Here is a 13,269-nt window from a genome sequence, read left to right on the forward strand (position 1 = left end):
ATCTCGAGCGTGTATCCTTCCTCAATAGTCCAACATTATATTGTGAGCTTTTAGCATTTCTGGCCGGAGAGGGCAAATTTTACATTGTTTCAGCCTAGTGCTTAAACTACGGGATACTAGGCTGTCTTGTGAACAGTATTTTAGGTTTTCTTGCATCTGGTTCATGTCTGGTCTTGACACCACTTTTATCAGTCCCAAGGCCACATCTGAACCCACATGCTGGCCAGTCTTTCGAGTAGTACTAATTAGTATTTTGAGCCATTCCACATCAGCTTGTAAGCCGGCCGGCAGGACGTAGCTAGTTTATTTCGTCGACATCAGCCCAACGATACAAAGCAGTCAAGATACTGTCACATACTGCATATTTATACTGCACTCCGTACTTGCGTGCTCAGTGCCAACGGGCAACTTCCATGTGATGAGTGTCGACCTTTTTGTTGAAGTGTGAGATTAGAGTCTGCTAACACCGCAAATTACGCTAGATCTGGCCTCGGGGGTTACACACAGCTGTTTCCATTAGCACACCCAGTTTATCTATGACTATGAGTACATAGATGGATGCACACCCAGTTTGCATTAGCTCGCACTGATCATACTCCCAACAAACTACGCATTTCCACATCCACTCCTCCAAGCTCCAGCCATGCAGGTGGTGACGGGGGCCATGGGCGCCCTCATCCCCAAGCTCTTCCAGCTCCTCAACGAGGAGTACAAGCTTCAGAAGGGTGTGAAGCAAGACGTCGAGTTCCTCACCAAAGAGCTTCCAAGCATGCACGAAGCACTCCGCAAGGTGGCGGATGTGCCGTGGGACAAGCTTGACAAGCAGGTGAAGATCTGGGCTGACGAGGTCAGGGAGCTGTCATACGTCATGGAGGATGTGGTTGACAGCTTCATAGCAAGTGTCGAAGGCTCCGAGCCCGCCGCCAACTCAAATAAGCTCAAGGAGCTCCTGAAGAAGATGGGGAACTTGCTCCCCAGGGGTAAGGCTCGTCGTAAGATTGCGAAGAAGATTAAAGGCATCAAGATCCAAGTCAAGGAGGTGGCCGAGAGGCGTGACAGGTACGGGGTTAATGGTGCGGTTGCTAATCTAGCTGCAGCCCCACCTACCGTTGACCCTCGCTTGTTGGCTCTGTTCAAAGAGGAGAAAGAGCTTGTTGGCATCGACGTCGCAATGGACGAGATAACCAAGAAGCTCACGGATGGGGATGGGGATGGGGATGTGCCCAAGCAACAATTGAAGATTCTCTCCATTTTTGGAATTGGGGGACTTGGCAAAACAGCTGTTGCCAAAGTAGTGCATCAGGTGCTTCAAGAAAAATTCATGCTCAAGGCTTTTGTTTCGGTGGGTCAGAAGCCCGATGTGAAGAAAGTCCTCAGGGACATTTTCCTTGAGCTTGACAAGGAAGGCTACAAGAAATCCAATGCACAAAAGTTGGATGAAAAGCAGCTCATAGTAGAACTCCGAAAATTACTTGAGAATAAGAGGTACGCACCAACTACCTATTACCAGAGTTTATTTTATCTCGGACAATAACTTCAAGTTTGTGTTCATTGACATTCAGGAAGTATAGCGTAATGCTGTCACTAATAACAATTGAGCACCCAGAACATGATTAAATTCGGAAATAAATGATATAGTGTGTTGACATGGATGTCACCCAAATTAAATACAATAGAATAGCCGTTCATCTTTCCGTTATTAGTGCATATGTATCATCAATTCAGTATACATAGCTTCGTCTTGAGTATATTGAAGACACGAATTAGGAGCAACTGGATCATTGTCTTTGAGTTGTGTCTTGAGTACAATTCGGATATTAGGTGTTGATTTTAATGTATTTTTAGATTACAAAATAGCTTCTTTTTTTAATCTGTTCATGTTTGTATCATCTGGGTCTTGAACAATGACATCCAATATTTTTTTCAAATGCTCCATCAAAAGTATGTAGACTAAACATGAGTTCAAACTTAGATTTTGGAACTAAATTTGATATCACAAGAGATATGTATTGTTTATTTTATGCAGGACCATCCTTCTTATTACTTATTTTGAAATGAAATTAACCAGAACTAGAGTTCAAACCAGTAAGATAACATTGGTAAACTAACCCATATCAATATATATTTATATTGTATTAGTAGCCATATTCCTTTGATTTATTTCCTTATATGTTAATTGTTGTAGAAAGAATAGTACTGCATTTTGGCTGGTCTTCAAGATGGCTGCCATATCTTTTCTAATACATGTATTCTGCACAAGTTTTAATTACTAATTTCATGCCTATGGTGCTCTTATGTGGATAGGTACTTTATTGTTATTGATGATACATGGGATGTAGAATCAAGGAATATAATCAGTTGTGCTTTGAAGGATAGTAACTGTGGAAGTAAAATAATCACAACTGCTCGTAGTTTGAAAGTCGCCAGAAAGTCCGGTGAGGCTTACCAGCTAAAGCCACTTTCCCCCAGCAACTCTGAAAAATTATTGTATATGAGATTATATGGTGGTAAAAGCAAATGCCCTATTGATCATCCGCTTGAGATATCTAAAAAGATTATACAGAGATGTGGTGGTGTACCATTAGCTATCCTTACAATAGCTAGTTTGTTAGATGGTAAAGTGAAAGAGGATTGGTCTAAGGTCTATGACTCAATTGGTTTTGGGCACGGAAAAAACCAAGTTGTAGACAATACAAGAAAGATACTGCTATTTAGCTGTTATGATCTACCCTATTATCTGAGACCTTGTTTTTTGTATCTAAGCATATATCCAGAAGACTACACAATCAACAAAGAAACTTTGATCTGGAAGTGGTCAGCAGAAGGTTTTATCAAGGAGGAACCGGGGATAGGGCAATATGAGCTTGGAGAGAGATACTTCAGTGAGCTGGTGAATAGAAGTATGATACAACCCATCTGGGGCGGTCATGGCTCATGTTTCGTGACTGGTTGTCGTGTGCATGATCTTGTGCTTGATATGATATGTCTATTGTCAAATGAAGAGAATTTTGTTAGGGTATGGGATGTTAATGATCAAAGGACATCTCGCCAAAGTAATTCTCGTAGGTTAGCCATCCACAAGATAGTCTTGGAGCAGGATGACTCTCTGGCTAACATGTTCACCCCACAATTGAGGTCATTCAGTGCCACCGGATGTGATTTCCATGTGATGCCATCACTTACAAGTTTTGGAGCTTTACGTGTCCTAGATATGGAAGATTGTAGTTTTAATGGAGATGACACTTATCATCTGGACCATCTTGGGAGTTTCCTCCATTTGAGGTACCTGGGATTGTGGAGAATAGATAAGGTACCTGAAAAAATAGGGAATCTGAAGTTTTTGCAGACACTGGACTTGGGGGCTACTAGGATAAAAGAATTGCCACAAAGTTTTGGTCTGTTAAGGCAACTCAAGCGCTTGCATTTTGGTGTCGCTGAAGGAATAGTTGGCATGCATTTGCTGGGGAACCTAACATCATTGGAAGATCTACAGTTGAGATTTCGCACTTGGTCTCCTGAGTTTGTAGTAGAGCTGCGCAAGCTAACGATGCTGAGGAATCTCAAACTTTTCACTTACAAAGACTTGGATGATAGCCAGGTGAAAGCTCTGGTGAAGTCTCTTGGCAAACTGCAAGAGATCCAAATTCTGGACATTTACTCTGCTATTAATGTGAGTATTGGACCCCAAGGGTGGGAAGGTTATGTACCACCTCGACAGCTCCGTGAATTCAGGCTAAGAATGGAGAAGGACATGTTGCCGGTGTGGATAAACCCGTCACTTGTTCAGAACCTCACCAGTTTATGTTTCAATCTGAAGGAAGTGAAGGCACGGGATATGGAGATCCTTGGGAGTTTCCCAGAGCTCGTTGCTCTACGGTTGACTGATCTGTTTCTGGGGTTGAGCGAGCCACAGGACTTTCTCCCAGACGTCATGGGGGGGTTATTCCCCAAGTTGAGGTACTTGAGTACACCTGCACCGCTGAGGTTTCTGCAGGGAGCGATGCCGAGCCTTGAATCCCTTGATTACACTTATCTCCATGTGGATCAGTTGAAGCGTGACACCAACTTTGTGTTTGAGTTTGGTAGCTGGGAAAACCTCCCTTCACTCCAGAAAGTGGAAGCTATTATCCTGATAGGTACAGCTCAAGAGAACGAGGATGAAGCTGTGGTTGCGCTGGAGCTCGCAGCCAGCCAACATCCCAACCGTCCTAACCTTACAGTCAAGAATTAGAGATTGTAAGTACATGCATACTTGTAGCTGAGTTTAAGTGGTTTTCAGCTTTACATACATCCTGTCTCTCTCACCAAACATAACTGGGAGATGTCCAATATGTCCAATATATCCTTTACAACTCTATTTGAACTCTATTTGCAGATAGCAGAAGCTAATTAACTAATTGTCATCAACACAGTTAATGTTACCTACTACACTTACTTTCCAAGCAAGCTCCTCCCCAATCGATCTCCGCTTCAACTATTATTTGTCTGCACCTGCAACTGATGAATGGCGGGCACCAAGAGCTTGTACCACTACTTAATCGATGCACCTGGATTTTTTGCTTTTTTTTTCTTCCAAGCTCTGGGATTGTAATAAGCTACCTTTCATTCTTTACGTGATGATGCTATCAGGTTTTCGTCCCATGGTTCAGCAAAAACAGATGCGAGCAGTGGGTTTCCTGATAGTGCGCAAAACTCATTACCCCTTTCCCTTTTGCTGCTTGGCAGTTTGTTGTTTTTGCAATGGATCTCGGTAAGAAAAAATTACTTATCATTCCCATGAGTACATTTTGATATTACTTCCGAGCTGATTTCAACTAGAGTACATTGTACATCTATTAAAGAGTGGCCTAGTGCCTCAGAAATATTGACTGTCACAATGGTGAGGGCGTCAGAAACGTTTGCTTTACAGTCTCCACGTTTTAAGTAACACCCTTGCCAATGTGTACTCCCTCGGTCCGAAAATACTTGTCCGAGAAATAGATGTATCTAGATGTATTTTAGTTCTAGATACATCCATTTATATCCATTTCTACAACAAGTATTTCCGGACGGAGGGAGTACATGTTTTAGTTGCGTTTAGTTTGTTTCCCAGCATTTATTCTACTGCAGTTTGTATCCTCACATTTTTAGGATTGTTTTCTTCCTCACACAGCCATAAAAATATTTTGCTTTTTTTCGAGAAGGGGATCATTTCGGCTTCTCCATCACCGTGATGCAGACCCATAGAAATGTTTTGCTTCTGGAATGAATGTTTCGCTTCTCAATTCAATGTTATGCTTGTGGATGAAATCGAAAGTCCTGGGATGTCAATTGGAGTTCTGCACACTTGCGAAGATGACTGAACAAGTAGCTCTGCCTCTGCTGCTACACTACATGCACAACCAGAAACTGCAAATTCAGTTTGATCTCAAGACACCACCTCCACCAACCAGAATTTCAGAGATAGTACACCAGAGTGTTACTTCCATAATAAGAACCATGCAGTTTCAACTCAAAATGTACATCATCTTCCAGAAATCTGAAAAACGAAAATCCTGTAGGCATACTACGAGGGAAATATATATACAGATGAGGGGGAAAAGAGAGCGCGAAAATAATTATTCACAACAATCACTTGCCACCAACCAGAATTCAGAGATACACCAGAGTAATACTTTCGTAATAAGAACCAGAGCAAGTGTAGTTTCAGCTCAAAATCAACACCGTCTTCCAAAAATCTGGAAAAAAAAATCCAGAAAGCAATACTATGAGGGAAATATATATACAGATCAGTGGAAAAAGAGAGCAGGGAAATAAATATTCACAACAAACGTTTGCTTGAATAAAGCCATCACATAATCGATGCCTAGCAATTGCATCTGGAGTAATATATGGTACATAAAAGTATATTTGAAACCACCATAAATGCAAGAAAAGTGACCACACCGTGCTCATACAGAAACAGAACGACGCATACAAATATTACAAGAAAAGTAGAAGCACGGAGACAGAAAGCAGTATTTGTAAATACTTGTGAATTCAGATTGCAGTTGATTCCCAGGAAACATGTACACCAGAAAAAGGATAAAAGGCTAAGGGCTTCTGCAAACCACTAATTAACTGGGAAGAAAAAGAACCGCCACCTAACTAACATTCCTGTGCCATCTCTTCCATGCAAAAAAGTATCTCTCAGCCATATCCAAAGATTTAAGAGATAAAATTTCCATCTCTGTATCAACATCCTATTTAAATGAATTTTTTATGCGAGAATCTACTCCTAATCAAAATTTTGAGCCCATGAACTACAGCCGCAAATTACCCATACTCGGGTTTCAGCACCCACGTTGCGCCGCCTGCGCCCCTTTGCAAGGTTGCTATCTCCTTGAGCAGGTTCTTGAACACCAGCATATCCTTTGGTTGTATGCGGTTCTTGAAATGTTCCGTCAAGCTCGTCGAGCTGGCGGAGCCACCGTTTTGTTGTATGAAGGTGCACAGCTGGCGGATCAGGACCTCAGGCTGCACGATCATGTTCCTGCTAGAATTAGAGTTTGATGTGCGCCCGTTCTCTGTCGAGCCTGGTCTTTGATTGGAAGCGGAGCCCAGGCTGAGCTGATGTTCCAGTGCATCTGAAGCTGCCCCCTCTCGCGTTCCACGCATCTTAGCCAGAAGCTCGGCAGAGGACAGCGCTTTGCCATGTAGAGCGCCCACCTGAAGACTTTGAACCCTGCTGCTGCTGCTGCTTGAACCTTCTGATGGCTGCAAAGAACTAACCAGCTGGGTGTTGAGTGTTGACCCAAATTTCCTGCGGACAGAAGACGGCGCCCCGGCAGCACCAGCTCTTCCTGTCCATGTGGGAACAGCAAAGTCATCACGGCTTCTGAGCATCCGTGATTGGCGTAAAGCCTCAGCTGCCCTGTGTGCCACCTGTGAAGCTTCTGCTTCTAGGCGCAGCTTCTGATCGTCGTTAGCACTCATTATGGCATCATGATTTATGGCACTCTGTGCAAGTACCAAAATGAGGGTTATTTACAAAATATTGAACAGAAAAAAAAAGCTGGGATCAGCACATATTACTTACATGAACGCCCTGGCCATCAAAAAGACTCTTCAAAATGTTGGATTCTTCATCCGCTTGGTCAGATCTAAGGTCTGATTTCCTATTTCCATCAACAGATGGTTCAGCCTCTGCACTGGTCGGTAAAGCTGAAGATCCCTCGCCTCGCTCCTCACCATCTGGAGCACCGATGTTCACATCTTCAGACAATTGGCCAAAAATGTTTGATGTTTCAGTTGAACCATTCTTGTCATCATCTTGCAATGTGAATAAATCTTTCATGTCCCTGGCTTTAAAGAACCTCCTTTGCTGAGGGTTTTTCAGTACTTTGTTTGTGAGAAAATGCTTGTATATCTGTCGATGGTAAACTTTCTCCTCTATCGTCCCACGTGTGATCAACCTGTAAACTGTCACGTCTCTTTTTTGCCCAATTCGCCATGCTCGTTCCCTGGCCTAGTCCACCAAAAGATTAATCAGGTTAGTGTGATCACTTGTCCTAGGACATAAAACAACAGGAGAATATCTTTGCTGCTATCTCAACAGAGGATGCCTTAAAATTATTTTATCTACCATGTCATCACTCATCGGAATCCAGTTTTGGATGTCAACCATCTCTTCCAAGTTAAAAAGGTAAGATAATTATACCTTACTGTAATTTTATCGAATGCCAATGCATCTACGAAGGTTGAAAGATGGTAGGTGCAGAATTATAGACAGGGTGGACAAAACTCCACATGGACTATACCTGCATGTCTGTCGAAGGGTTCCAGTCAGGATCAAATATTATAACCCTGTTTGCACCAGTCAAATTCGTACCCAATCCACCAACTTTTGTTGTCAGAATGAAAATGAAAATTTCATCTGTATTATTGAACTCATCAATGAGTGCCATTCTTTGCTTTGGAGGTGTAAGTCCATCCATTCGTCGATATTGGTAGTCACGGGCGGTCAAGAAGTTCTCCAAAATGTCAAGCATCTGTTGGGTCTGAGCAAAAAGAAGAACACGATGGCCTTGATCTTTCCAGACTTTAAGGACTTGCTCAACCACTTTCATCTTTCCACTTCTTTCAGTATTCCCATAGTCAGGATTCTGAGCAGCTTGTTCTCTCTCAAGAAGATCAGGATGATTACATATCTTCCTTAGAACATCTATCCCGTAAAGGGAGTTTCTGTTACCGTCAAATATTTGTTCCACCTCTGAACTAGCAAGAAATGCACGATAAGTAGCACGTTGCTCTTGAGTTAAACTACAGAAAAGAACCTGCTCTGTTTTCTTGGGAAGCTGTGCATTGACATCAGCTTTCATTCTCCTAAGAAGATATGGCATGATCAAGTCACGCAGGACAACAGCACATCTGTACGCTGTGGACACTTGCAACGGTGTTGCATTAGCATACCCACCGACAGTAATTGGAACAGAGAACTCAGTCTCAAACACTGGCAGGACTCCTAATTTCCCAGGGAACACAAAATCAAAGAGAGACCACAGTTCCGAAAGTTTATTCTGAATAGGCGCCCCTGTCATAATTATCCTGTGCACAGTCTGCAATTGCTTGCACACAAGAGTTACTTCGGCATTAGGATTCCTTATGCGGTGACCCTCATCCAATACAGCATATCCCCATTCTACATCAAGCAACTTCTCCCGTATGATTCTTAGCTGCTCGTATGTCGTCAGAAGCAAACCTGACCCTGAATTTACAACACGTGAAATCAAGTCGTCCCACTTTTGTGCAGGCTTCGCCCGTGTAACCTCTTCCTGATCGCTATCCCAAGAAACATCACTCTCAGAATCGCTGTATCTCTTGCCCTTCTTACTTGAACTGTTTGCAGAATCATGTAAGATCTCAACTTTGAATTTTGGATACCACTTACTGGCCTCCCTTCGCCACTGTTGCAAAAGGGTCACAGGACAGATAACAATACTAGGCTTGTACATACCACTGTCATGCAAAGCACCAAGAAATGATAAGACCTGCACGGTCTTTCCTAAGCCCATTTCATCGCCAATTATTCCACCAGCCCTTTGACAATGTAACTCCCATAACCACTGCACTCCCACTTTTTGGTAGTCAAACAGCTGTGTGTAAACTGAGCCAGGAATTCTTAAACCACCTTCAAGGATGACTGGAGGTAACCCATCAGAATCTTCTATTACTTCATCTTCATTCTCAGACACAGAAGCTGATGCGGCTGCATCTCCAACATCCTCATCTGCAACTGCAGAAACCAGACATGATGAGTTCACTGAGGTATCTTGGTACAAAGTGGTAGCAAATAAGGAAACCTGACTGCATTTTCCATGTGCATAGAATAACACTAAAGCAAAAAAAAGCTCTGAAGGCTGAAGAGGCCTTGGCATACCATCCAATAATGACTCCTTCTTTGAGTTGGCTTTCATCCATTTCTTGCCAGGCAACGGTCTCTTGGTCTTACTCTTTAGCCTTTTGTTTTTCCGCTCGTCTGAGCTGGGAAGGCCAGGGCGTTTTAGAGGTACTCCAAGCCTTTGAAACGGAGCAGTCGGTGCATCCAGCTTAGGCAAGAACTCCGCATCAAGCAATTTGGTAGTTGGGCGGCTTTGTGCCATGTTCTGCATTGCCTGAGCAACTTTAGCAATGCTGGAAGCTTCCATGGTTTCCTGGGCTTGTTCTGCAGAGTCATTTTGCCTGCTAGAAGTTCCAGGGCATTCAACGCGCTTCTCAAAGCCCTTCAACTTGTGAAACGGTGTCAGCAGACCCTTCCTGATCAGCTCTTCCCTTTCCTACAAAACAGAATGTAACATCAGGAGGCAGAGTAATACAACAATAAGTACAGAATATGAGAGCCCCTAGTGCTAGTTAGGCTAATAACTCACAGTCTCCATGAACCCCGCAGAAGCTCCATCGAGCACTGCATCGAAGTCGTCGTCATCATCATAGGTGACGGTTTTCAACCGACGTGTCGGCGACTTCTTCTTAGGCCCACCAGGCGGCTTCAGCGACTTCTTCCGCCTGGGCTCATCTTCAACCAGCATTGCCAGCATCTTATCTTTTTGGTTGCCCGACCCGGACGGGCCAGGTCCCGACTGCAATATCTCTCTCTGAATCTGCACCTTAGCCCTCTTGAGGCTCCTGAGCCGCTCGGCGGCAAGCGCCTGCTGGAGCGCTCCTCCACGAGGGGCGTCTTCATCAGCATTCTCCTCCTCCTTCACCTTCTCCTTCTTCTTCTTCTTATCCTCGGCGTCAGCTCTACCCGAGCCGCCCCCGCCGCTTTTCTTTCCAGCAGCTTGTTTAGCCCCTCCAAGTGTAGAAGCCACAGCATCGATCTCAAGCTGCACGGACCGCAGTTTCTGGTGCAGTTTGGCCTGAGCATCATCTTGAGGCGTTGTGAGTTTAGTCTCCTGGTCACCGCCAGCGGGCGGCCCCGACGCCTCGGCGTCGCCCTTCTTAGGGTCGGTTTTCGCCTGCAAAAGGAAATTGTTACTGGTCTTGTTGTGCACCGGAAGAAAACGAATGAATGAATGAAGGAGGGATGGATAGATGGTTGCCTGCGAAAGGATCTTCCTCTCGATGTCGTCGATGTTGGCGGAGGTGACGCCGAGGCTGTGCAGCAGGCGCTGGTCGTCGTCCTCCTCCTCCATTGTGGATCAGTACGAAAGAAGCCGCCTTGGTTGTCGATTAATTCACCTAGGCGCGAGCACGGAAGAGGGTTAACTAACCTGGTGGGTGGGTTCAGCTGAATTCGAACCCCAAAAGAAAAGAAAAAGAAAAGAAAGGGCTTCTTCTTCAGGCGGATCTAGGCGGCGCGCCGGCAAGGCGAACCCAGAAATCGCGGAGGCCGGCGGGCGGGTGGATGAACCCAAGCGCGTACCTCAAAACCCAGCCGGGGGCGCGACGAGGAACTCAAGGGGTCGGGGAGCGCGGCGAGAGGCGGGGGCGCCGAGGCGTCGGCGGCAGGTCTGGGGCACGCGTTGGACACGGATTGGTTGGTCGGGGAAGAGGAGGGTACTGGGACGGGGCGGCGGGATCGATGGATTGGATTGAGTCCGGCCGAATTTGGGGGAGGAGTCGGAGTCGGAGTCGGAGGGGAGGAAGAAGAAGACCCTCTCTCCCTCTCCCCGAGTCGGTTCATCAGCTCAGCTTTTGGGGCAGGAATAAAACCTTCTGTTGTACCCCAACAAAATCATGAGAAAATGGAACGCGTGCGTGTCTACGGTTATCAGGCTGTACACGTATGACACGTTACTAGTGATTGGGGCGTCACGTTTTTATTTAAAAAAAACGTAAAGTCCTTGCCTCCGTCTAAAAAATATCTAAAAAAAATCCTCATCTTCATCCAAAAAAAGGTAAAAAAGAAAAATCACCACACCAGCCTACCAGCGAATGCCATTTTGCATAATCCTTCATTTAAAAAATACCAGAAGTCCTCATCTTCATCTAAAAATATATATTTAAAAAATAATCCACACGTCATCTAAAAAATTAGCAAAAGATTTCTCACTGCGGCCAAGCAGCTTGCGCCACATGGCATAGTTGGTTGGCCGTCCTTCACACGTAGCTTAATAGTTTTAATATTCGCTCCTCTAGTGTCAAATCTGCGTAGTTGGTCTATTTATTGTTGGTCAAATAATAAATTCTCTGCTTACCATGAGCAAATCGCGGGTCGAGATCCATGTATCAGAGTGCACAAACTATTTGAAACGCAATCAAAAGGTTTGTTAAAGTTTGTGTTTGGTTGAGCTCAAGATCCATGTATCAGAGTGCACAAACTATTTGAAACGCATCAAAAGGTTTGTTAAAGTTTGTGTTTGGTTGAGCTCCGGATTCTGAAAAAGCTATCGTGAGCCGTGAGCAAAATTGATATTGATATGAACTTTCTGCCGTGAAGAAAGCTGCTTGATTGAGACGATCTAAAACCGTAGATTTGGTTGTTACTTGACCGTAATGCCTTTGGGGTCTGAATGGATTTATCACATGAAGCAATGCCATGTACAGTAGTAGCCAATTTAACGGCCATTTCACAAAGAAAATTTGTTGGTCCTGTAATATATATTTTTTCCGAGCCACTTGCATATGTATAAATAGATAGTGATCCTGTAATACATAGCGAATTTAACTATTATTTTTTATGTTGCATATGTATAAATAGATAGTGATCCTGTAATATATTTTTTCCAAGCCACTTGCTTCATGCTCAACCCCTTTGCACTTACTTCGAAAAAACCTTTACATTGAAAATTCAAATTTAACTTGTTAATTGTATGATCGTGTTGGTAATCGTAGACCTAACTTTCTAACTTTGACCTGACAGCTTTAAAATTGTATTGTTTAGTCACACACAAACTATAACATGTACAATATTACAAAAGTTAGGTACATACTATAATTTTATGTGAGACTTGATATAATGCTCTGTGTAGTTATTCTTTCTGCCTCCCCCTTCTATGGTAAACCCTGGCTCTTTCCCCTATGGGCACCAATTGATGGAAATATGCCCTAGAGGCAATAATAAAATGATTATTATTATATTTCCTAAATCATGATAAAGATTTATTATTCATGCTAGAATTGTATTGACCGGAAACTTTAAATACATATCTGTATACATAAACAAATACCATGTCCCTAGTGAGTCTCTAGTAGACTAGCTCGTTGATCAAAGATGGTTAAGGTTTCCTAACCATAGACATGAGTTGTCATTTGATAACGGGATCACATCATTAGAAGAATGATGTGATGGACAAGACCCATCCGTTAGCTTAGCATTTAATCCTTCAGTTTATTGCTATTACTTTCTTAATGTCAAATACATATTCCTTCGACAATGAGATTATGCAACTCCCGGATACCGGAGGAATACCTTGTGTGCTATCAAACGTCACAACGTAACTGGGTGACCATAAATATGCTCTACAGGTATCTCTGAAGGTGTTTGTTGAGTTGGCATAGATCGAGATTAGGATTTGTCACTCCGAGTATCAGAGAGGTATCTCTGGGCCCTCTCGGTAATACACATCATAAGAAGCCTTTGCAAGCAAAGTGACTAAGGAGTTAGTTACGAGATGATATATTACGGAACGAGTAAAGAGACTTGTCGGTAACGAGATTGAACCAGGTATGAAGATATCGACGATCGAATCTCGGGCAAGTAACATACCGATGGACAAAGGAAATTACGTATGTTGTCATAAGGTTCGACCGATAAAGATCTTCATAGAATATGTAGGAGCCAGTATGGGCATCCAGGTTCCGCTATTG

The 13,269-nt window shown here is 43.6% G+C and overlaps 2 protein-coding genes across 4 annotated transcripts; one reads left to right on the forward strand and one right to left on the reverse strand.

The window, feature by feature from the left end:
- The first annotated feature begins 476 nt into the window (after positions 1-476).
- On the forward strand, positions 477-4,881 carry LOC123068695 (disease resistance protein Pik-2). Its single transcript, XM_044491314.1, has 3 exons — positions 477-1,485; positions 2,305-4,236; positions 4,376-4,881. Exons 1-2 carry the CDS (start codon positions 644-646, stop codon positions 4,229-4,231), a joined length of 2,769 nt encoding a protein of 922 aa, XP_044347249.1. The 5' UTR covers positions 477-643; the 3' UTR covers positions 4,232-4,236; positions 4,376-4,881.
- A 1,102-nt stretch (positions 4,882-5,983) lies between these two features.
- LOC123068696 (DNA excision repair protein CSB) lies at positions 5,984-11,176 on the reverse strand. 3 transcript variants are annotated; one of them, XM_044491317.1, is made up of 7 exons: positions 10,883-11,175; positions 10,560-10,698; positions 9,888-10,475; positions 9,398-9,794; positions 7,779-9,253; positions 7,058-7,486; positions 5,984-6,978 (listed from the first exon to the last, which is right to left on the reverse strand). In XM_044491317.1, exons 2-7 carry the CDS (start codon positions 10,650-10,652, stop codon positions 6,295-6,297), a joined length of 3,666 nt encoding a protein of 1,221 aa, XP_044347252.1. In that variant the 5' UTR covers positions 10,653-10,698; positions 10,883-11,175; the 3' UTR covers positions 5,984-6,294. The 3 variants fall into 3 exon arrangements, with proteins under 3 accessions (XP_044347252.1, XP_044347250.1, XP_044347251.1); XM_044491315.1 differs by having other exon boundaries at positions 7,779-9,794; positions 10,883-11,176; XM_044491316.1 differs by having other exon boundaries at positions 9,888-10,698; positions 10,883-11,176.
- Between the last annotated feature and the right edge of the window lie 2,093 nt (positions 11,177-13,269).

This window comes from Triticum aestivum, chromosome 3B (assembly GCF_018294505.1).
Source record: "Triticum aestivum cultivar Chinese Spring chromosome 3B, IWGSC CS RefSeq v2.1, whole genome shotgun sequence".
Lineage (NCBI taxonomy): Eukaryota > Viridiplantae > Streptophyta > Magnoliopsida > Poales > Poaceae > Triticum > Triticum aestivum.